The 25,586-nt window shown below is 46.3% G+C and overlaps 2 protein-coding genes across 3 annotated transcripts in view; both read left to right on the plus strand.

The window, feature by feature from the left end:
* LOC130297920 (uncharacterized) overlaps window positions 1-25,586 on the plus strand; it is a gene marked incomplete at its 5' end in the record, with an annotated part of 145,804 nt that overhangs the window by 61,508 nt on the left and 58,710 nt on the right. Inside the window, 1 exon segment of the mRNA XM_056550769.1 lies at window positions 4,386-5,034. Coding sequence (XP_056406744.1) covers window positions 4,386-5,034 — 649 coding nt within the window.
* Window positions 122-4,376, plus strand: LOC130297908 (gastrula zinc finger protein XlCGF66.1-like). Of its 2 annotated transcripts, XM_056550759.1 has the most exons (5): window positions 122-257; window positions 1,586-1,733; window positions 2,602-2,781; window positions 3,927-4,053; window positions 4,137-4,376. In XM_056550759.1, the coding sequence occupies exons 2-5, from the start codon at window positions 1,656-1,658 to the stop codon at window positions 4,229-4,231; spliced, it is 480 nt and encodes a 159-aa protein (XP_056406734.1). In that variant the 5' UTR covers window positions 122-257; window positions 1,586-1,655; the 3' UTR covers window positions 4,232-4,376. The 2 variants fall into 2 exon arrangements, with proteins under 2 accessions (XP_056406734.1, XP_056406733.1); XM_056550758.1 differs by having other exon boundaries at window positions 3,927-4,376.

Below are 25,586 nucleotides of genomic sequence, written 5' to 3' on the forward strand. Positions count from 1 at the left end.
TGCTATGTTACTATGTTACATTCTCTTCTCTCCTGCACTGTTGAGCTCCGCCCATTCCTGTCACATGATCCTTCCCGCAGGTCCTTCAGCCGCAGTCACATCTATACTGCTAAACTTTACCCCCAAATGTACTGGTCACATGATTATGACATCATCACAGGTCCTACACCTCCAGCATGTAGCAGATACAGAGCAGGTCCTGGTGACAGTGACGTCATCGCAGGTCCTGTAAGCACACGGCTCCTCTACAGATACAGGTATGTGTGTGCGGTCACCATCAGATCAGGATTATTGGGGATGTTTATTATTAACCCTTAAGGACATGGTGTATATTTACATTCTGTGCCCCATATGGGACTTTGAGGTGAGCTCAGGAGCTATAAGCAGCCAGGACTCACCATGAAATACGCTCATCACCATTAACCCTTTAGATTCCATGATCAAAGTCGATTGCAGGATCTAATATTAGTAAAATGCAGTTGTTGGGGGGGCGGAGTCTAGATCAGCTGAGATGATGGCCGGAGGGCCCCTTACCGTGCTCTGTGCTCAGATCAGTGCTCTAAGTATACAGACACCTCCACAGCCTGTATAAGCCGAGCACCGATAACACTGATCACTATGGCAGAGCGTTATTCAGGGTTTGTAATAGAAGCCCCTCCCCTAATAAGTTTATATCCCATTTTTGTAATAAAATAATGTAGGTGGGCGTGGCTTAGACATGGCGCTGTACGGTTGTTTCTCTAGGGAGCGCCGTGCCGACCAGCGGTTGTTTGCCTGATTTCCTGCCTATACTGCCCCCCAGGGGATGTCTGGATGGTGAAGGTATCAGGTCACTTACCCGCCCATCCTGTCACCTGGTCAGTCTCTTTTCTCCGGGTATCAGCCACTTCTTCCATACAGGACTATGTAAGCATCAGGTTTTTTAAGTTTCTCCCGCGCCCCTATTATTACTTAAGACAGTGTTTCCAAACCAGCGTACCTCCAGCTGTTGTGAAACTACAACTCCCAGCATGCCCTGACAGCCAAATGCTGTAACAGCTGGAGGCACCCTGCTTGTAAACACTGACTCCGGTGGTGGCCCAGACCCTGCGTGTGTAACGGTATATGATGCTCGGCCTCTGCTGCAGGTAATAGCAGGTTCTTCCGGGGGGACATATCACAAATCACATAAAATCCTGATGTAATTGTGATGTATATTGTGCCCCCTAGTGGACACATTTCACTATTCTTCATTGGACAATGTCATATTGAATCCCTCTATTCTTCTCCCTGCTCTGATGAAGACGTTCTGAATACACCGCAGCCTCAGAGATTAGGAGAAATGGATTCACAACGTCTTCAGCAGAGCAGGGAGAGCGACCTCAGAAGACCTGGAGGACCAGAGCGCCACCACTGGACGGGAGAGGTGAGTGCGCTCTAGTCTCTTATTTTACAGCCCTCGGACAATGGATTTTGTTTTATAGAGAAATCTGAAAACTCCTATAATGTCTCCTCAGATGTTTCCCCAGATTATCTCCAGGAAATGGATTTTATTTCTCCATAGAATCTGGTGCGGTTTATCATCGTCTCCTCTTCTTCCCTTCAGGTTTCTCCAATCCAGGATCCTCTGCTGATATCTTCTATATAAGAGAATTCTCCTGGATGACCCATCAACCATGGAGAGAGACAGGAACAAGATGGCCGACAGGATCATAAACCTCACCCTACAGATACTCTTCCGGCTTACTGGAGAGGTGAGGGATTCTGGGAGTGATGTCACATGACCTCATTCTTATCTATGTAATAACAGATGGATATGACTGGAGAGGTGAGGGATTCTGGGAGTGATGTCACATGACCTCATTCTTATCTGTGTAATAACAGATGGATATGACTGAAGAGGTGAGGGATTCTGGGAGTGATGTCACATGACCTCATTCTTATCTGTGTAATAACAGATGGATATGACTGGAGAGGTGAGGGATTCTGGGAGTGATGTCACATGACCTCATTCTTATCTATGTAATAACAGATGGATATGACTGGAGAGGTGAGGGATTCTGGGAGTGATGTCACATGACCTCATTCTTATCTGTGTAATAACAGATGGATATGACTGGAGAGGTGAGGGATTCTGGGAGTGATGTCACATGACCTCATTCTTATCTATGGAATAACAGATGGATATGACTGGAGAGGTGAGGGATTCTGGGAGTGATGTCACATGACCTCATTCTTATCTATGGAATAACAGATGGATATGACTGGAGAGGTGAGGGATTCTGGGTGTGATGTCACATGACCTCATTCTTATCTATGGAATAACAGATGGATATGACTGGAGAGGTGAGGGATTCTGGGAATGATGTCACATGACCTCATTCTTATCTATGGAATAACAGATGGATATGACTGGAGAGGTGAGGGATTCTGGGAGTGATGTCACATGACCTCATTCTTATCTATGGAATAACAGATGAATATGACTGGAGAGGTGAGGGATTCTGGGAGTGATGTCACATGACCTCATTCTTATCTATGGAATAACAGATGGATATGACTGGAGAGGTAAGGGATTCTGGGAATGTATGTAGTGATATTAATGTGTCTCTCCATACACAGGATTACACAGTAGTGAAGAAGTCCTCTAGTGGGCGCTGTCAGGCCCCTATGTGTGAAGGATGGGGAAGAACCCTGAGCCCAATCCCGGGGACCCCACCTCACTCCCTGATACATAAGGAAATGGATGAACAGAAGATCCGAGAACTCATCAACAAGATGATGGAGCTGCTGACTGGAGAGGTGACCCTGCTGGGACATTATACAGTAATGGAGGGGTCTGGTGATGACTGGAGAGGTGACCCTGCTGGGACATTATACAGTAATGGAGGGGTCTGGTGATGACTGGAGAGGTGACACTGCTGGGACATTATACAGTAATGGAGGGGTCTGGTGATGACTGGAGAGGTGACACTGCTGGGACATTATACAGTAATGGAGGGGTCTGGTGATGACTGGAGAGGTGACACTGCTGGGACATTATACAGTAATGGAGGGGTCTGGTGATGACTGGAGAGGTGACACTGCTGGGACATTATACAGTAATGGAGGGGTCTGGTGATGACTGGAGAGGTGACACTGCTGGGAATGCTGGGACATTATACAGTAATGGAGGGGTCTGGTGATGACTGGAGAGGTGACACTGCTGGGACATTATACAGTAATGGAGGGGTCTGGTGATGACTGGAGAGGTGACCCTGCTGGGACATTATACAGTAATGGAGGGGTCTGGTGATGACTGGAGAGGTGACACTGCTGGGACATTATACAGTAGTGGAGGGGTCTGGTGGTGACTGGAGAGGTGACACTGCTGGGACATTATACAGTAATGGAAGGGTCTGGTGATGACTGGAGAGGTGACACTGCTGGGACATTATACAGTAGTGGAGGGGTCTGGTGAGGACTGGAGAGGTGACACTGCTGGGACATTATACAGTAATGGAGGGGTCTGGTGATGACTGGAGAGGTAACACTGCTGGGACATTATACAGTAATGGAGGAGTCTGGTGATGACTGAAGAGGTGACGCTGCTGGGACATTATACAGTAATGGAGGGGTCTGGTGATGACTGGAGAGGTGACACTGCTGGGACATTATACAGTAATGGAGGGGTCTGGTGATGACTGGAGAGGTAACACTGCTGGGACATTATACAGTAATGGAGGAGTCTGGTGATGACTGGAGAGGTGACACTGCTGGGAATGCTGGGACATTATACAGAAATGGAGGGGTCTGGTGATGACTGGAGAGGGGACACTGCTGGGACATTATACAGTAATGGAGGGGTCTGGTGATGACTGGAGAGGTGACACTGCTGGGAATGCTGGGACATTATACATTAACACCACTGGAGTGGTCGGGGTGATGACTGTATCATTGTGTGTCAGGTTCCTATAAGGTGTCAGGATGTGGCGGTCTATTTCTCCATGGAGGAGTGGGAGTATGTAGAAGGACACAAGGATAAGTACAAGGATCAGGTCATGATGGAGGATCAGCAGCCCCTCACATCACCAGGTAATAGACATGGCTATATACACACGTCCTCTCATTATTTGTATGTAAAGAATGAAATCAGCCTCTGTATGTGTTCCCTACAGTCAGATTCAGTAAGAGAACAGCACCAGAGAGGTGTCCCCGTCCTCTTCTTCCACAGGATGATCAGGTAGATGGAGAAATTCCCTATCATCTGTAGAAGGGCTGTGAATCTCCTGTGGTCAGTCCCCTCACCCTCCATGACTCCTCATCTCCTGCTCATCTATAACATCCCACGTGACTTCTCCTACTGTCTGATGACTTTTACTATATTTCTTCCACATCTTATGAATCAGGGTGAAGATCCGAACAATATTAATGCTCCAGAGACAGATGTGAGCGGTGATGAACAGTATAAGGAGGACATTCCTACTAGGAAAGATCTGAACAATATTAATGCTACAGATATGAAGGAAGAAGAAGAGACAGATGTGAGCAGTGATGAGCAGTATAAGGATGACAATCCTACAGAGAAAGATCTTATCTATATTAATGCTACAGACATAAAGGAAGAAGAAGAGACAGATGTGAGCAGTGATGAGCAGTATAAGGAGGACATTCCAACAGGAAAAGATTTGAGCAATATTAATGCTACAGATGTGAAGGAAGAAGAAGAGACAGATGTGAGCAGTGATGAGCAGTATAAGGAGGACATTCCAACAGGAAAAGATCTGAACAATATTAATGCTACAGATATGAAGGAAGAAGAAGAGACAGATGTAAGCGGTGATGAGCATTATAATGAGGACATTCCTACAGGGAAAGATCTGATCTATATTAATTCTACAGACATAAAGGAAGAAGAAGAGACAGATGTGAACGGTGATGAGCAGTATAAGGAGGACATTCCTACAGAGAAAGATTTGATCCATATTAATGCTACAGACATAAAGGAAGAAGAAGAGACAGATGTGAGCAGTGATGAGCAGTATAAGGAGGACATTCCTACAGGTAACCACCCAGGTGAGTAGTAACTACTAATTGCAGAGATCAGTCACAGATTCTGCTCAGTCACCGACTGTAATAATTTTTTATGGAATTTTTTTAAGTGGTACTCCGATGGATAACTTTTTTTTTTAATCAACTGGTGCTAGAAAGTTATTCAGAATTGTATATTACTATTTAAAAATCTTTAGCCCTCCAGTACTAATCAGCTCTTATCCACCTCTGTCCGTGTCAGGAACTGTCCAGAGCAGGAGAGGTTCGCTATGAGGATTTTCTCCTACTCTGGACAGTTCCTGACATGGACAGAGGTTTCAGCAGAGAGCACATCCTGTGGTTTCAGTGTGTGCAGCTGTCGGGTGTGGCTCCATTTGCTCTCCAGACTTCCAGGCAGAGAAGCAGGTTTTTACATCGGGCTTTCCCAGGAGCGTGGCAGGCTCCTTGGGAGGGCTTTCCTGCATGGAGCCTCGGGCTTCTACCTCTCATTCCCGGCTGGCGAGAGGGGGGAAGAAAGTGTCTACAGCCGGATTCAAGGTCGGGGTGAGATGTTCCAGCAGGGCCCGCAGAAATGTGGAGCCCACTCCCCTGACCGGATCAGAGGGACATAAGGCATCAGCAAAGACCAGCGGTCCTTCTGTTACCCCGGAACCCCAGCAATGGGGGGCACGGGGACCAAGGGAGTCATTGGCGACATATGGCTCAAGCATACAAGCAAAGATGGCGGAGTACGAAGAGCTGGGCAGGAAGCTGAGGAGTCTGAGAGAGGACCTGAGATTTGCCCGCTACCAGGCTGACCAGGGCCCTACAGGTAAGAGGCAGAAGTTCACTGCCCAGGTGCGGGCTCTGAAGATAGAGGTGGCGGAGGTGGAGGAGGCCAAAAGAAAAATCTCTGAAGGGGCAGGATTCCTAAAAGAAAAACTGGTTAATGAGGAGAGATTCAAGGAAAGGAAGTATGGTGCATGCTGCCCTCAGGAGAGCAGTGAGGAGGAAGGAGGGGAGGAAGATGGCGGAGAGTCGGCTGTGGGAAGTGAAATGGATGCCACCCCTAGTGTGTGTGAGCCCCAGCCCCCCCAAGATAGCTACCCTGAGCCAGCCCAGGTGGCGCTACCCTCCAGTGATGGGGAGACAGAGGAGAGCGGTGAGGAGGAGCTGGCCAGTGGGGGTTTGCTGCAAGCCATTATACAGCAGGAGTCCCCTACCCGTATGGAGGATTTTACCTTTGGTGAGGATCTCGGTAAAGATGATCTAGTAAAGAAAAGGAAGAAAAGGCAGAAGGTTCAGGAGACTGTGACTTATGTGTTTCGTCCTTTCCAGCAGTCCGGGCCAGCTGTAAAGTTGGTTCAGACTGCTGGGCCCCCCAAACTGCCAGTCCCCGTTTCTGTGGTGAAGCAGGGCCAGAAAGGGGGGTACAGCATGGCGTCCAAGACGGCAGAGGACGCTATAGAGCCAGCAAGTCCTATTGGGCTTAAGGTGAGCAGCCCTGGTGCTGCGGGAGCGCCCCAGGGTGGTGGGGGGCGTGTCCAGGCACCAGGGGCAAGCTATGCTACTGTTTGCTTGGGGAGCGGTTCCCCAGGTGTTGCTGGCACTGAGGGGCACTTCCCTGTGAGGGGGGGGAGTGTCCAGATAAGTGATATGTCTGTGTGCTTGGGGGGCGGTCCCCCGAGTGCCGTGGACATTACTGGCGCTGCAGGGCACTCCTCTGTGAGGGGGGGGGAGTGTCCGGGCATCGGGAGTGGAAAACGGTCGGTCTGTGTGTTCTGTGGGTGCTGCGGGGCACTCTCCTGTGAGGGGGGAGAGTGTCCGAGTGCCAGTGCCAGCCTCAGAGCCCGTGCAGTCGGGAAGACATGGTGATGGCGTTGTGGGAGGAGCTGGGGTGCGCTCGGAGGGGCAGCCCCAGGCTCAGGCAGTAACATCGCCCATGGAGGAGGAGCCATCAGAGTCGACCCCAGCAACAGCAAAGCCAGCAAAAAAGACTCTGTTAAAACCGGCAGTACTACAAGTCCCAGCCAGCCCAGGATATGTTAGGCACAACGCGAGTGTAGGGGGTGAGGATGATGGGTGTGGTAGTGTTGTGAATGAGAAGAGTGCATGTGGGAGTGTTAGTGGAGTGAATAATGGTGGGAGTAGTGGTGGTATGAATACGAAGTCTGGTATGGATGATGAGAATTGTGGTGTGAATGTTGGTGGGTGTAGTGGTGTGAATGGTGGTCCTGGGTCTGAGTCTGGTTCGGCTGCCCCCCGGTAGTGACTGCTCCTAGGAGCTATGCTCATGTCGCTGCCGGGGGGTCCCCCTCTCCATCCGGCCCCGGGGGTCACTTGCAGCAGCGCCTCCTGGAGGCTCTACGTAGGGGCGACAGGTCAATCGAGGTAGAGGGAAGGGGTGAGGTCGACCTGTCTTTCTGGATAGAGAGGCACGGTTTGGGGGCATTCCGAGAGCAGAATGGGGAGGTGGGTCTGGTCCCTCCCGACACCCGGGCAGGACAATAACCGTAGGAACGTGGTCCGTCTGATTTGGAGGGGCAAGGATGTGTGCCCGCCTCGCGCTAAAGTGGTTGAGCTCCTCCTCCAGATGGAATTCAGGGCGAGTGACATCTTTGCCCTGATTCACCCCTATGGTTCGTCCGAATTTGACGTCAGTTTTGTTCGACCGGAGGGTCTCGAACTCTTCTGGTCGAACTACGAAGTGGCGAAGAATGAGCCCGGCTGGCGGGATTTTGCTGTAAAGGCTATTTCCCGTCAGAACTCAGTCAAGAAAGTGACCGTTTTGACTCGTAACGAGTCACTCTCCTGCTATGACATCATGACCTGGCTGGGACGGTATGGGGATGTGACGGACATGCCCAAGAAAAATCTAGATGAGCACGGGATCTGGTCTGGGGCCTGGACGTTTTCCGTCAAACTCAAGCGTTCAGGTAGTACAGTTGCCCACATTCCGTCAGCTGCCTTCCTTGGACGTGACAGAATCCAGGTCTTTTACCAGGGGCAGCCTAAGGTCTGTCACAGGTGCGGTAGCCCCACCCATTTTAGTGCAGCCTGTACTGTACAGGTTTGTGCTTTGTGTGGTGGGGTGGGTCATCTGGCTGCATCCTGCAGACAGATCCGGTGCCACCTGTGTGGTGTCCTCGGGCACCCTTTCAGCCGTTGTCCAAGCGCCTTCGCCCGTGCTGGGGCCGCTCCGGCCGGGGAGAGCTGTGAAGTTGCCCCGGCTGGGGAGGGTACGAGCAGGGATGGGGGCATAACAGGGCTAGTGACGAGGAAAAAGGGCCCTGCCAAACTAAGGCGGGAGGAAAATCGTAGGAGGAGTAGGGAGCTGGAGAGTGCCCAGGTGACTGGGGTAGCTCCGGCCCCTGCTCCTGAAGCTGGCCCTGTAACCACTGAAGCCCTGGGGGAGAACGTGCTGGATGAGGAGATCAGGAGGCTGCGCAGAGAGGAAGGCAAAATGGCCGACCCTTCTGATTCCTCCCACTATGAAAGTGTGGATGAGGAGAGTGGGGAAAGGCCAAAAAAGAAAGACAAGGGCAAAAGGAAAGGGAGAAAGAAGAGGTCGGAGCCCTCTGTTAAGCCTTGTACTACGGACCAGGTCCAAAACGGAAGCCTGACTGCCCCCCCTCTGATTGACCTGTCAAACCGGTACCTCGTCCTCGATACCATCTCCTCCCCCTCCTATTAATTGTGCTAGTATAAAGTCTGATACGGCTAGATTCGCAGCCTTCAATTTTCTTGGCCGTGTTGAAGCCGATATTTTCTTTTTACAGGAGACCAGGTTGTCAGATCTAGCCTCTCTGGTGAAAGCCAGAAGAGAGTGGAGGCGCGGGCCCTCCCACTGGTCTCTTGCGGCTGAGCCGTATAGTGGGGTGGCGGTCCTTTTTACCGCTCCGGTTGAATGCAGACGGGTTATTGAGTTAGAAATGGGGAGGTGCCTGATCTTAGATGTCCTCATGAAGGGACAAGAGCTCCGGCTCATAAACATCTATGCCCCACAAACTAAGCTGGGCCGTAAAAATCTTTTTATGAGGATTAAGCCCTTCCTTTTTACAAGCCGGCAAGTGATCTTTGGAGGGGACTTCAATAATGTCACGAGGTCCCAAGATAGGAGAGGTTCCAATGGTCCGCTGGATTGCGATAGTGTGGTCCTTAATAATATAGTTAGGGAAGCTCGCCTAGAGGACGCCCACATCCGGAGCCCCTCAGGCCACGCGGGTTTCACCTATCATCAAGGTAGTCGCAGGTCTAGGATAGATAGGTTTTATTTGAAGGAGGAAGCCGTCTCTTCCGCAGTGTCCGTGGTTGAGGTGGAGTTCTCCGATCACTGTATGATTTTGTTTTCCTTGAATGTTTCAGAGACCCCCCGGATGGGTAAAGGTTATTGGAAGCTGAATTCGTCCCTCCTGGAGGAAGCAGAGATAAGACAGTCCTTTGAGGATTTTCTTCAGAGTCAGGTACCTTTACTGGGCCTTTGTAGTAGTAAGTCAGAGTGGTGGGAGATATTCAAGAAGCGGGTTGCGGGGTTCTTCCGCCAGCTCTCGAGCCTCAGGTCCCTGAACAGGTATCGCTTGTATCAGGGTCTGAGGAGGAAACTCGAGCTCCTTGTCTCGACTGGAGGTAGTCGGGAGGATATCTCCAGAGTGAAGTCCTTGCTGATGAGGTGTCAGTACGATAGGCACGCATCTTTGGTTTTTGAGAGGGATTTCGGGAAGTACCGCTCGCCCGACCCTTACAGGAACTGCAAGATGTCAGTGAGTAGTAAAGTAGTCTCAGGACTGGTTGATAGTACGGGATCCCTGAATCGGTCCAGATCAGGGATCCTGGAGGTCGTCAGATCTTTCTACTTGCACCTCTTGGGGAGGAAGGATCTAGATCGAGACAGGATGTCGGCTTTCCTGGCTGAAACCATTCCTGAGCCAGGGGTAGACCCCTCTCTTGATGTTTTGGCAGAAGATATCAGGGAAGAGGAAGTGAGACTGGCGATTGAGGGGCTCGCCCCCAAGAAGTCGCCAGGTCCGGATGGCTTAACATCCGAGTGGTATAAGACCTTTAAGGAGTCTTTAGCTCCCCTCTTGACCAAGGTATTCAATGAGTGTCTCTCCTCGGGCACTCTGCCGAAGTCAATGAGGAGGTCGGCCCTGATTCTTCTCTCAAAAGGTAAAGATCCCAGCCGTATTGAGAATTGGAGGCCCATAGCTCTTCTCAATACGGACAGGAAGCTTCTGGCCAAGATACTGTTTAATCGGCTGGTGAAGTTTGCACCCCGGCTCCTTTCGGGGGCTCAGCACTGCTCTGTTCCAGGCCGAAGCACTTTAAGTGCTGTCCTCAGTGTCAGGGAGGCAGTGGAGCGGAGTAGTGCGGGTCTCTGGAAGGGGTACTTACTGTCCTTGGATCAGGCCAAAGCATTTGATCGGGTGAACCACGAGTACCTCTGGTCCGTCCTCCTGAGGTATGGCTTACCGTGTACTTTTGTTAATTGGCTTAAGATCTTGTATGCCGGGGCAGAGAGTTTCCCACTGGTGAACGGGTGGTCTGGCCGCTCTTTTGAGGTGGGGTCCGGAGTCCGTCAGGGTTGTCCTTTGAGCCCGCTTTTATACGTATTCGCGATTGATCCCTTCGTCCGGAGGGTAGATCGTGGGCCGTTGGCGGGAGTCGGGATGAGTCTGGTGGAGCTGGATGTCACCCAGAGAGTGGTGGCGTACGCTGATGATGTCACTATTTTCGTCTCCTCGAGGGAGGAGGTCGATGTGGTGATGTCAGAGGTGGAGCGCTACTCGGAGGCATCCGGGTCCAAGATCAACCGGGAAAAGTGTGAAAGTCTCTGGCTGGGAGGGGGGGATCCCACGTTTGATCTCCCGCACACCCTCCCAGGGCCCCAAGACTCAGCAAAAATTCTAGGCATCACATTCGGCCAGGATGATTATTCCACCAAAAACTGGGACGGTAAGCTCCATGATGCCACTCAGAGGGTGAACCAGTGGAAGGGTTGGTCTATGACCCTCAGGGAAAGGGTGCACCTGATCAAATCATACCTGCTCCCCTTGTTTATCTATCTGGGCAGTGTATGTATCTTGCCAGATGCTTACTACACTAGGGTCTACAGCCTGTTTTTCCAACTGTTATGGGGGAACAGGTTGAATCTAGTCAAGAGGGAGGTTACGTACCGTACGAGGAGACTAGGGGGTTTATCTATGGTAAACCCTGTGGTGTTCTTAACCAACACCTTCTTGAAAGCTAACATCTCGAACCTCTGGAAAGAGAGGGCTCCTCCGTGGGTACTCTCCTGCAGGGAATGGTTTCGGCCTTTCTTCCAGGAATGGGAGAGAGGAGGGCAAGTGAAGGACCTCCGTACACCACATGGATATCTTCCGGCTTACGCTACCCCGACTCTGAAGGCGATACGTCGGTGGGGTCTGGGAGTGTGGGAAATCAGGACCCAGTCAAGGCAGTTCCTTGACAAACGGGTTCTGTTGACCCACTTCCAGAAGCCTCTGGCGCTCAGGGACTGCCCAGGTCGGGATCTGAGGGTGGGGTTGTATCTTTTAAACTTGAAAAGGATCCCCCAGAAGTTTTGGGACTTGGCCTGGCGCTGCTTTCAGGGGAAGCTAGGTGTAAGGGACAACCTGAAGTACAGGAACTCTGATGACCGGGGGTGTCCACGAGAAGAGTGTGTGGACACGCTGGAAAGCATGGACCACTTCCTGCTTCATTGTCCCTTTAACGTAGGGGTCTACAACCGGGTGGGCGCTTCCATCGGCTGGAGTCAACTTGCCGGCCTTACCTATCCAGAGTGGGCTTATGGGGCATTCAGGACCCTCGGTGGCCGAGATCGGGGCACTTTATTTTTAGTCAGCTTAGTGGTTAAGTATCACACGTGGAATGCACGGTGTTTAGTGTCCACCCAGCAGAAAGTCCTCTCCGAGGTGGAGGTCTGTAGGAACATCACCGGTGACCTCGGGAAGATCAGGTCTTTGGAGTATGGCAGTCTTGGTACCAGTAGGGCTTCTCTCCTATGGAGAGGGTTTTCTTTTCATGTGCCCTAGGTACTAGACCTTTTTGGTAGAGTACCTTTATTTTGGTTAGGGACAGGCATACAGGGATAGAGATAGGGTGATAGTAGGGTCAGTTTTAATGAAGGGATAGAATTAGGGAGAATAGTAGGGGGAATTAGGGAAAGAGTTTAAATTTCTTCAGTGTATCAGATCTGCCATCCTTCTCCCTGGTGGTGGGCTGTTGCATGTGCACCATAGCTTTTTGTTTTGTTTACAGCTGATATGGTATGAAGGGCTTACAGGCACTGAACTTGGGCCTAAATTGGGTTGTGGTCTTGTATATAAGGTTGTATTTAGTTTGTTGGTTGGAGTGCTAGGTGGGGAGGGGGTGTTTTTTTTTTTTTTTTTTTTTTTTTTTCTCCTTAGGGGATCTGACATGGGTCAGTTAAGGACTGGACTTAAGAACTGTACGAACGGTTATGGACTGACCCATGTACAGGAGGGGTGGTGTGGGAGAGGGCACAGTTTTAGTGTAGGATTTATTTTAGGGTTTTTGTAGGTATTTTTGTGAGGCACATTTATTATATTTGTATGTATACTGTGCTATGTTTATTGTTTTATATTATTTATTTGTTGGTATAGTGTGTCATGTATTTTGTTTTATATTGTTGCATTAGCCATAAGAAAAGGGCAGTCGGACCAGTTGTAGTTCTGTATTATTATTATTATTATTATTATTATATGTAGGTGTTTTTGTCTGTGTATATATAACTTATTTAAAAAACGTTTTATTTTTTAATTTTTTTTTTTTTTTATTATATATATATATATAATTTTTTTTTTTTTTTTTTTTTTTGATAAGCCAAGTTGTGCTGTTGTTATGTTCATTCTCAATATGTGTGTGTGTGTGTGTGTTTGTTAGTTTTGGAGATTATGCGTGTGTTATGTTTTCTGTTGCTTGATTTATTTATTTATTTATTTATTTTCCCAAGTATGGATCATTTTATCATTTTGAGTTATAGCCAGGTGGTGCTGAATTTTATGTTGGTTTATTTATTTCATTTAATTAGCCAAGTTGAGCTAATTTAATTTTTGTATATTTTTTTTATTTTTATTATTATTATTATTATTTTTAATGTTATGTGTGTGAGTGTGAATTTCATAGTTTGCTTAGGTGTATAGGTATAGTATAGTTGTAGTTTGGTATATTTTACAATTTATTAAAGCTGGGCTGGCCGGTTAGGCAGGGTTTTATTTTATTTTGCATTTCTGTTGTAGCTGGTTAAGCTTGTTTTGTGTTTTTGTTTTTTGGAATTGTTTTGTATTTTTATAATAAAAAAGAGTGTCAGCAGAGAGCACTGTGGTCAGACAGAAAACAACTACACATCTTCCTGTGAAGCAGACAGCAGCTGATAAGTTCTGGAAGAATTAAGATTTTTAAATAAAAGTAATTAAGAAACCTGTTAAACTTTTGGGGACCAGGTGATTTAAATAAAATTGTGTTCCACTGGAGTACCCCTTTAAGCCCCGTGTCCTGTCAGTCTTTTCTGCTGTATATTCCTTTATTCAGTCAGAATATAAACTATAAATGATGAGAATGTGAGACGGTTGAGAATATAATAAAGGTGATTTGTTCTGATCATCTCCATCTGGTTTTGTGGTTCCTGACATTACACAAGGGCCATGAATCCGGATGATGCAGACAATCCACCAGCACCAAACATTTTCACTATAATGGATCTGCAGGATCAGAGGATTGAGCAATTGGCACTTGTAATGCAGACGCTTTAGAATCGTACGTCTCCCCTAGAGCCTCCTGTGCCTCAACCGGCAGCCACCTACCCTCCTGCTCTGACAACTATTTCTGCTGCCATAGAAGCCATTGCCTCCTGTGGGTTTACTGGATCTGCCCCGCTTCCCCAGCATTATGGGGGCGATCCTAATGAATGTAGAGGCTCCCTGAACCAAGTGGGCATTTATCTGGAAATGGTCCCGCAGTCCTGTCCTAATGATAGAAGTAAGGTAGGATTCCTGATCTCCCTCCTTACTGATAACGCTTTATCCCGGGTGAATCCTCTTTGGAGACTGATAAACGTATTATCTACGACTACAGAGACATTTCATCTCCCTGTCCGTTCTCCCTCTGCGGCAGAGCAGCTCATGTCCATGTAACAGGGGACGAGAACTGTGGCCAAGAATTCAATAGAGTTGTGTATTCTAGCAGCAGAAGTGTGCTGGGATAAGGAAGCGCTGGTGGACACGTGCTCTAGTGGACTCTCCGATATTATACAAGATGAGATTGTGGCCTCCTGGATCATCTGAAAGGGTGAAACCAATGCAGCTCAGGACCACCCCCCTTTCCGTGGAGGAGAAGGAATATATTAGGGGGGAGGGGATGTGTCTTTATTGTGGCCGTTTGCTCGGATCATGCCAAACCTGGTGAGAAAACACTTGGGGTCCTGCTAGAGACAGATATTGGGTGGGCTTTCTTCATCCCCAGAGTTCCACAAAGACAAAGCTATGATTAGGATTATCCTATCATGGTATATTTCCTCTGTGGTCACGCAGGTCCCCGTGGTCTCCAGTGCTGATGGGTATTTTAAGGATCATGTGTTTGTAGCCAAAAACTCTATCCCACTCCAGCTTTGGGTCCTCTGGCCATGGAAGTGATTTATAGAAGACCCTTACAGCCCCCTCACCTTATCCATGAGACAGTTCCCTTGTCTGTGGTGTTGGGAGCACTTTACCAGGAGACCCTCTAGTTCCAGGTGATTATCTCTCTGCATTATCCTGTTGTGCTCGGTTCTCTTTGTTTCCAGAGACATAATCCCCGTTTGGACTGGGTCACAGCTGAGGTTTGTCTTGGTCCCCTCAGTTTGCTTCTACCTGTATATATAGATCGGTTTGGTTGGTTTGTATCTCCTCGGTCTGTCGTATAATTGTACACGACAAAGATCTTCTCTTCCTAAAGTATACCAGGAGTACAACAGCAATGTGTTTGATAAGATGTAGGCGGGGGGCACTACCTCCCCACAGACCCCATGATTGTACCATTGAGCCTCAACCAGGTGCTATACCCCCAAAGGGCCGAGTCTACCCTCTGTTTGTGGCAGAGAACCAAACCATAGAGGAGTATGTTACAGATGGACTGTCCCAGGAGTTCATCCAGAAATCTAGTTGAGGCCCCTGGGATTGGTGAGTTGAGGCCCCTGGGATTGGTGAGTTGAGGCCCCTGGGATTGGTGAGTTGAGGCCCCTGGGATTGGTGAGTTGAGGCCCCTGGGATTGGTGAGTTGAGGCCCCTGGGATTGGTGAGTTGAGGCCCCTGGGATTGGTGAGTTGAGGCCCTGTATCAATCGCAGGGGCCTCAATCACATTACAGTCTTATCCAAAGTAACTTATAGAGAATCTGACCCCTTGTTCTCCACACTAAAGCCAATATACGGGGTTATAGTGGGGTAAACAGCTTTACAAAGAGGGGTCACTTACTCACATCCGTTTAGTATATGCAGAGTTCCGGCGCTGTAATCTTTAGCTGCATTGCTACGTTGCGAGAGATTGTTCTGTATTACAAACTGGAGAAATGTGAATTCCACGAAGGTCACAAACGTTTTCCACCCTGAAAGCTGCCGTCACCACAGCTCCCATCCTGGGTCACCACAACCCAGCTTTCCCGTTCATACGATGCGTCTGAGACAGAATAGGTGTCTCACCTTCCTACCCCAGAGAGACCATTTTATCCTTATAGCTTTATTACCAGGAATCTTTCCTCAGTGGCCATCATTTGTCCCTCAAGGAGTGGCCGCACTTGTCTGTGGGTACTACCGGACCTATTCTAATTCTTCTGGATCACAAACACTTCATTTACCTCCCTGCGGCCAAATGTTTATCTCTAGGACAGGCTAGGTGGCCTCTCTTCTTCTTCTCCCCATTTTATTATGTGTCTCCTTTCTTCTTGGCACTAAGAACACTAAGGCCGGGTTCAAATGGCTGAAAATGTGCGGAATGAACACCCAGAAAACACGGGCGACATTCCGCAGATTTGAAGGATCCGATGGTCGTCTCATTTCCGGACAGAATCTGCAGAAAGAATAAACAAGTCTAATCTGGAGATTCCATCCATAGAGATCAGACAGAAAGTTTTCAGTTCCATAAAGGAACAAGACAGGGACGTCCTCTCTCGCTCTTCTTATTATTTGTGGAACCTCTAGTATTTTTGGTGAAAGATATCGTTCCCTATGAGGGATTTGGACTGAAAGACACGTCTCAAAAAATTCTTGCTTATGCAGATGACATTTAACTTTTTGTAAAAAAATCTGCCCCAGGACCTCATATCAATCATGGCAGCAATTGAAGGGTTTGGCGGTTTTGGGAATGGAAATAAACTGGAATAAATGAAATTTCCTCCCTCTTGATAATGAGATAAGGGAAAGCTTTGTCCCTCTTAAGATACTTAAAAAGATCGATAGTATAGAGAACCTGGGTGTGAAGATTACGCCTTTAACCCCTTAAGGACCCAGGGCATATGGGTACGCCCTGACTTCCTTGTAGTTAAGGACCCAGCGCGTACCTGTACGCCCGTGGGAATTTCGGTCCCTGCCAGGCACCCCCCCCCCCATGTCGGCGATCACACCGGCGATTTGCGGCTATTCCGGGTTATGCGGATCTACAGTGACCCGGAAAATAAGGGGGATCAGGGTTGTCCAAGACACCCACGATCCCCCTGAAGGGATAGGAGTGAGATGGCAGAGGTACCACCCCTCCTATCCCCGCTATTGGTCGTCTAGACGCGACCACCAATAGCTGATCGGGGGCGGGGGGGTTAACTTTCGGTTTCCCCGTTCTGCCCACCCACAATAGGCGGGGCAGAACGGGGAAACTGGCGCCGAAGGTCCACTTACCCATTGGCGGCGATGATCGGCGGGCGGCAGTGACTTGCGGCTGACTCCCTGGATCCTATGGAAGGCGGTGAGTTGCCTAGCAACATCTGGAGGGCTACAGTTTGAGACCACTATACAGTGGTCTCTAAACTGTAGCCCTCCAGATCTTGCAAAACTACAACTCCCAGCATGCCCAAACAGCAAACAGCTGTCTCGGCATTCTTGGAGTTGTAGTTGCGTACCTCCAGTTGTTGCATAACTACATCTCCCAGCATGCCCTTTGGCGAACAGTACATGATGGGAGTTGTAGTTTTGCAACAGCTGGAGGCACACTGATTAGAAAATACTGAGTTAGGTAACAGAACCTAACTGAAGGTTTGCCAACCAGTGTGCCTCCAGCTGTTGCAAAAGTACAACTCCCAGCATGCACGGTCTGTCAGTACATGCTGGGAGTTGCAGTTTTGAAACAGTTTTGACCCCCCATTTTGTATGTACAGGGTACATTCACATGGGCAAGTTTACAGTGAGTTTCCTGCTTCAAGTTTGAGCTGCGGCAAATTTTTCGCCGCAACGCAAACTCCTAGCGGGAAACTCAGTCACCCGCCAGTGCAAATGTACCCTAAAAACACTACACTACACTACACTAACACATAATAAAGAGTAAAACACTACATATACACCCCCTTACATTGTCCCCCCCAATAAAAATGAAAAACGTCTTTTACGGCAGTGTTTCCAAAACGGAGCCTCCAGCTGTTACAAAACAACAACTCCCAGCATTTCAGGACAGCCACTGACTGTCCAGGCATGCAGGGAGTTTAGCAACAGCTGGAGGCACCCTGTTTGGGAATCACTGGCGTAGAATACCCCTATGTCCACCCCTATGCAATCCCTAATTTAGTCCTCAAATGCGCATGCTGCTCTCTCACTTTGGAGCCCTGTCATATTTCAAGGAAACAGTTTAGGGCCACACTGCAAATTTTGGGGGGCTTTTTCTCATTTTACCCCTTATGAAAAGGAAAAGTTGGGGGCTCCACCAGCATGTTAGTGTAAAAAAAAAAAAAAAAAAAATGTACACTAACATGCTGGTGTTGCCCTATACTTTTTATTTTCACAAGAGGTAAAAGGAAAAAAAGACCCCCAAAATTTGTAACAAAATTTCTCCTGAGTACGGAAATACCCCATATGTGGGCGTAAAATGCTCTGCGGGCGCACAGCAAGGCTCAGGAGTGAGAGCGCACTATGTACATTTGAGGCCTAAATTTGCACAGGGGTGGCTGATTTTACAGCGGTTCTGACATGTGACCCCATTTTGGAAACTACATCTGTCACCAAATGTAATAAGGGGTATAGTGAGCCTTAACACCCCACAGGTGTTTGACGAATTTTTGTTAAATTTGGATGGGAAAATGAAAAAAAAAATTTCACTAAAATGCTGGTGTTACCCAAAATTTTTAATTTTCACAAGGGAAAATAGGAAAAAGCCCCCACCAAAATTTGTAACCCCATTTCTTCTGAGTAAAAACATACCCCATATGTGGATTAAAGTGCTCTGCGGGCGAACTACAATGCTCAGAAGAGAAGGTGCGCCATTGGGATTTTAAGAGAAAATTTGTCCGGAATTGAAGGCCACATGTGTTTGCAAAGCCCCCATAGTGCCAGAACAATGGACCCCCCCCCCACACACACACACGTTACCCCATTTTGAAAACTACACCCCTCATGTAATGTAATAAGGGGTACAGTGAGCATTTATGCCCCACAGGTGTCTGACAGATTTTTTGGAACAGTGGTCCGTGAAATTGAAAAATGTAACTTTTCATTTGCACAGCCCACTGGTCCATCTGTCAAACGCCAGTGGGGTGTAGATACTCACTTCACCACTTATTAAATTCTGTGAGGGGTGTAGTTTCCAAAATGGGGTCACATGTGGGAGGGTCAACAGTTCTGGCACCACGGGGGGCTTTGTAAATGCACATGGCCCCTGACTTCCATTCCAAACAAATTCTCTCTCCCAAAAGCTCAATGACGCTCCTCCTCTTCTGAGCATTGTTAGTTTGCCAGCAGAGCACTTGACGTCCACACATGGGTTATTTCCATACTCAGAAGAAATTGGGTTACAATTTTTGGGGGTCATTTTCTCCTATTTCCCCTTGTGAAAATGTAAAATATGTGGAAAAAACTACATTTTTGTGAAAAACCAGCATGAATTTTTTTTCATTTACACATCCAACTTTAACAAAAAGTCATCAAACATCTGTGAGGTGTTAAGGCTTAATGTACCCCTTGTTACGTTCCTTGAGGGGTGCAGTTTCCAAAACAGTATGCCATGTGTTTTTTTTTTTTTTTGCACCATAGGGGCTTCCTAAATGCGACATGCCCCCCAAAAAACCATTTCAGCTCAATTTGCTTTCCAAAAGCCAAATGTGACTCCTTCTCTTCTGAGCATTGTAGTTCGCCCGCAGAGCATTTTATGTCCTAACATGGGGTATTTCCATACTCAGAAGAGATGGGGTTACAAATTTTGGGGGGCATTTTCTCCCATTACCCTTTGTAAAAATTGTAAATTTGGGGGGGAAAACTGCACTTTAGTGAAATGTTTTTTTTTTTTTCATTTATACATCCGACTTTAATGAAAAGTCGTCAAACACCTGTGGGGTGTTAAGGCTCACTGGACCCCTTGTTACATTCCTTGAGGGGTGTAGTTTCCAAAATAGTATGCCATGTGGACGTTTTTGTTGTTCTGGCACCATAGGGGCTTCCCAAATGCGACATGATCCCCAAAAATAATTTCAGCAAAATTAATTCTCCAAAATCCAAAATTGTCGCTCCTTCCCTTCTGAGCCTTCTACTGCGCCTGCTGAAAACTTTACACATATGAGGTATTTCCTTACTTGAGAGAAATTTGGTTACAAATTTTGGGGGACTTTTTCTCCTATTACTCGTTGTAAAAATTAAAAAACTGGGTCTACAAGAACATGCGAGTGTAAAAAATGAAGATTGTGAATTTTCTCCTTCACTTTGCTGCTATTCCTGTGAAACACCTAAAGGGTTAACACACTTACTGAATGTCATTTTGAATACTTTGAGGGGTGCAGTTTTTATAATGGGGTCATTTATGCGGTATTTCTAATATGAAGACCCTTCAAATCCACTTCAAAACTGAACTGGTCCCTGAAAAATTCCGATTTTGAAAATTTTGAGAAAATTGAAAATTGCTGCTGAACTTTGAAGCCCTCTGATGTCTTCCAAAAGTAAAAACATCTCAACTTTATGATGCAAATATAAAGTAGACATATTGTATTTGTGAATCATTATATCATTTATTTAGAATTGGTTATTTTCCTTATAAGCAGAGAGCTTCAAAGTTAGAAAAATGCAAAAAATTTTATTTTTTCATCACATTTTGGAATTTTTCACCAAGAAATGATGCAAGTATCAACAAAATTTTACCATGAACATAAAGTAGAATATGTCACGAAAAAACTATCTCGAAATCAGAATGAAAGGTAAAAGCATTCCAGAGTTATTAATGCTTAAAGTGACAGTGGTCAGATGTGCAAAATATGGCCGGGTCCTACAGTGAAAATTGTCTGGGTCCTTAAGGGTTTAAAAGGTACTCGGTGCAAAACATCTTATCCCCTGTGAAAAGGATAAGATGTTACATCGTGGGGGTCCCACCGGGGATCCTCGCAATCTAACATCTTATCCCCTATCCTTTTGATAAGGGATAAGATGTCTAGGGGCGGAGTACCCCTTTAATTTAAAACCAACTATTAAAAAGATGGAGAAAAAAATGGAGGTATGGTTAAAACTTCCACTTTCTATGGCTGATAAATAGTATTATCCAAGATGATTCTTCTTCCTACTATTTTATATGTTATTAACGCATTTCCAATTCCTATTAAGGAAATCTGGTTTAAAAAGAATCGACAGGATTCTTAATTCCCTTCTATGGGAAAGAAAGAGAGTCCGTATTAAACTTAAAGGGGTACTCCGGTGAAACCTTTTTTTCTTTTAAATCAACTGGCTACGGAAAGTTAAACAGATTTTTACATTACTTCTATTAAAAAATCTTAATCCTTCCTGTACTTATTAGCTGCTGAATACTACAGAGGAAATTCTTTTCTTTTTGGAATGCTCTCTGATGACATCACGAGGACAGTGCTCTCTGCTGATGTTATAATAATAAGTCTTTATTTATTTTATTGTTGTCCTTAGTGGGATTTGAACCCAAGGCCCCAGCACTGCAAGGCAGCAGTGTTATCCACTGAGTCACCATGCTGCCCTTAGCATACATCTCCTATGCAAGGTTGCTAAAATGGACAGAGATGTCAGCAGAGAGCACTGTGGTCGTGATGTCATCAGTGTTCCAAAAAGAAAGGAATTTCCTCTGTAGCATTCAGCAGCTAATAAGTACTGGAAGGATTAAGATTTTTTAATAGAAGTAATTTACAAATATAGAATGCAAAGAGAGACTTGGCACCACCTCTGTGAGCACTAAGGATACAACAATATACTCGGCTTCCCTATGTCTTCCCTTGCAACAGCTGGAGGGACTTCGGTGGTGCTCAACGTGCAAAGCAAGTCCATACAATATACATGCAGTAGAAAAGGAGCAAAACGGAGCAACTCACCACACCGACCCAGGTATTCTATGCAAGTGGTACTTTATTCCAAAGTTTCAACCATGGAAGACAGGCAGGGGAGAGTGAAGGTAGGACGTGGGGGTATTCTCTCTCCCCTGCTTGTCTTCCATGGTTGAAGCTTTGGAATAAAGTACCACTTACATAGAATACCTGGGTTGTGTGGTGAGTTGCTCGTTTTGCTCCTTTTCTACTGCATGTAATTTACAAATATGTTTAACTTTCTGGCACCAGTTGATTTAAAAGAAAAAAGGTTTTCACCGGAGTACCCCTTTAAAGGGGTACTCCACTGGAAAACTTTTTTTTTTTTTAAATAAACCGGTATCAGAAAGTTATACAGATTGAAAATTTCTTGTATTAAAAAAATCTTAATCCTTCCAGTACGTACCAGCTGCTTTTATGATCCACAGAAAGTTATTTTGTTTTTGAATTTCCTTTCTGCCTGACCACAGTGCTCTCTGCTGACACCACTGTCCATTTTAGGAACTGTCCGGAGCAGAAGCAAATCCCTATAGAAAACCTCTCCTGCTCTGGACAATTCCTAAAATGGACAGAGGTGTCAGCAGAGAGCACTGTGGCCAGACAGAAAGGAATTTCAAAAAGAAAAGAACTTCCTGTGGATCATGACAGTAGCTGATAATTACTGGAAGGATTAAGATTTTTTTAATAGAAGTAATTTACAAATCTGTTTAACTTTCTGGCACCAGTTGATAAAAAATTTTTTTCCAGTGGAGTACCCCTTTAAATACTTGATGATTCCAGGGAGGTTAGGAGGGCTCTCAATTCCAAATTTCAGAATGTATCTTTAGTGTCACATTTGGGATTTATCGTCAATGAGGTTGGACAGGGCTGGATTCAATACCTAAGGGGAAAATCTATTAGAATTATTAGAGACTAATTTGACTGCACTAGAGGTAGGTCGTAAATATCCCACATTAATTAGTATTCATAAGTCTTGGGGTAAAATTAAGATTTTGTTAGAGGTAAAGAGAAGTCTTCCTTCCACGACACTGATGAACAATAATTACTTGGTGGAATTTTTAAAAATTGGTGGATATTTGACATGGAAAAAATGGGGGTTGATACAAGTGGCACAATTTATTGAAGATGGATACAGCTCATCCAATTTGATACATTTAAGAGAATGTAGGGGTTAAAGGAAAGCTTTCAATTTTATCAAAATCAACAGCATTTATTGCTGCTATTAATAAAGATAGGTTAAAGATAAAGATCTTCTAGGGAATATAATTAGAAGTCAATCTTTTTTATAATAAAATTAAATAAAATGATCAATGATTCTGTCTCACGAAGAATTGAGTTTCTTAGCAAGAAGAATTGGGAAAGGGAAATGGGTGAAATATCTAAACTTAAATGGAGCTCTATAGTAAAAAGTCTGAAAATTGTTTTGAGATTCAAATTATAATGAGAATCATAAAATAATTAAATCTAAAACTATTCATAGGTTATGTTATACACCGGAGATGTGGTGTGAGAGCCTCTGCTGAATGTCCTTGTTATAATATACACCGGAGAGTCTATATAATGTGGTGTGAGAGCCTCTGCTGAATGTCCTTGTTATATTATACACCAGAGAGTCTATATAATGTGGTGTGAGAGCCTCTGCTGAATGTCCTTGTTATATTATACACCGGAGAGTCTATATAATGTGGTGTGAGAGCCTCTGCTGAATGTCCTCGATATATTATACACCGGAGATGTGGTGTGAGAGCCTCTGCTGAATGTCCTTGTTATATTATACACCAGAGAGTCTATATAATGTGGTGTGAGAGCCTCTGCTGAATGTCCTTGTTATATTATACACCGGAGAGTCTATATAATGTGGTGTGAGAGACTCTGCTGAATGTCCTTGTTATATTATACACCGGAGAGTCTATATAATGTGGTGTGAGAGCCTCTGCTGAATGTCCTTGTTATATTATTGTTACGCCGAGCGCTCCGGGTCCCCGTTCCTCCCCGGAGCGCTCGCCTCATCCTCGTTGCTGCAGCGCCCCGGTCAGATCCACTGACCGGGTGCGCTGCGGTACCGCCTCCAGCCGGGATGCGATTCGCGATGCGGGTGGCGCCCGCTCGCGATGCGCACCCCGGTCCCCGTACCTGACTCGCTCTCCGTCGGTCCTGTCCCGGCGCGCGCGGCCCCGCTCCCTAGGGCGCGCGCGCGCCGGGTCTCTGCGATTTAAAGGGCCAGTGCACCAATGATGGTGCCTGGCCCAATCTTCCCAATTACCTTGATTAGTTTCCACCTGTGCACTCCCTACTTATACCTCACTTCCCCTGCACTCCCTGGCCGGATCTTGTTGCACTTGTGCCTAGTGAAAGCGTTCCCTTGTTTGTTCCTAGCCCGTGTTCCTGACCTCCTGCCGTTGCCCCTGACTACGATCCTTGCCGCCTGCCCCCGACCTTCTGCTACGTCCGACCTTGCTTCTGCCTACTCCCTTGTACCTCGCCTATCTTCAGCAGTCAGAGAGGTGAGCCGTTGCTAGTGGATACGACCTGGTCACTACCGCCGCAGCAAGACCATCCCGCTTTGCGGCGGGCTCTGGTGAAAACCTGTAGTGACTTAGAACCGGTCCACTAGCACGGTCCTCGTCAATCCCTCTCTGGCACAGAGGATCCACCTCCTGCCAGCCGGCATCGTGACAATTATACACCGGAGAGTCTATATAATGTGGTGTGAGAGCCTCTGCTGAATGTCCTTGTTATATTATACACTGGAGAGTCTATATAATGTGGTGTGAGAGCCTCTGCTGAATGTCCTTGTTATATTATACACTGGAGAGTCTATATAATGTGGTGTGAGAGCCTCTGCTGAATGTCCTTGTTATATTATACACCGGAGAGTCTATATAATGTGGTGTGAGAGCCTCTGCTGAATGTCCTCATTATATTATACACCGGAGAGTCTATATAATGTGGTGTGAGAGCCTCTGCTGAATGTCCTTGTTATATTATACACCAGAGAGTCTATATAATGTGGTGTGAGAGCCTCTGCTGAATGTCCTCGTTATATTATACACCGGAGAGTCTATATAATGTGGTGTGAGAGCCTCTGCTGAATGTCCTCATTATATTATACACCGGAGAGTCTATATAATGTGGTGTGAGAGCCTCTGCTGAATGTCCTTGTTATATTATACACCGGAGAGTCTATATAATTTGGTGTGAGAGCCTCTGCTGAATGTCCTTATTATATTATACACCGGAGAGTCTATATAATGTGGTGTGAGAACCTCTGCTGAATGTCCTCGTTATATTATACACCGGAGAGTCGATATAATGTGGTGTGAGAGCCTCTGCTGAATGTCCTTATTATATTATACACCGGAGAGTCTATATAATGTGGTGTGAGAGCCTCTGCTGAATGTCCTCGTTATATTATACACCGGAGAGTCTATATAATGTGGTGTGAGAGCCTCTGCTGAATGTCCCCGTTATATTATACACCGGAGAGTCTATATAATGTGGTGTGAGAGCCTCTGCTGAATGTCCTTGTTATATTATACACCGGAGAGTCTATATAATGTGGTGTGAGAGCCTCTGCTGAATGTCCTTGTTATATTATACACCGGAGAGTCTATATAATGTGGTGTGAGAGCCTCTGCTGAATGCCTTGTTATATTATACACTGGAGAGTCTATATAATGTGGTGTGAGAGCCTCTGCTGAATGTCCTTGTTATATTATACACCGGAGAGTCTATATAATGTGGTGTGAGAGCCTCTGCTGAATGTCCTTGTTATATTATACACTGGAGAGTCTATATAATGTGGTGTGAGAGCCTCTGCTGAATGTCCTTGTTATATTATACACCAGAGAGTCTATATACTGTGGTGTGAGAGCCTCTGCTGAATGTCCTCATAAAAAATGAAAATATACGTATTAGGCATATGTGTTTTATATTTGCTGATTATTTACCCAGGGTCTATGGAAGTGTTGCATATGTTTTTTCATACATGAATGCTTTTTTTACATTTACATATGTATGAAATGTAACAAGTGGACGTATTTATGTTTAATATTTTTATGAATGCAATAAAAAAAGTTATGATAATAA

Source organism: Hyla sarda, assembly GCF_029499605.1.
Source record: "Hyla sarda isolate aHylSar1 chromosome 1 unlocalized genomic scaffold, aHylSar1.hap1 SUPER_1_unloc_1, whole genome shotgun sequence".
In the NCBI taxonomy this organism is placed as follows: domain Eukaryota; kingdom Metazoa; phylum Chordata; class Amphibia; order Anura; family Hylidae; genus Hyla; species Hyla sarda.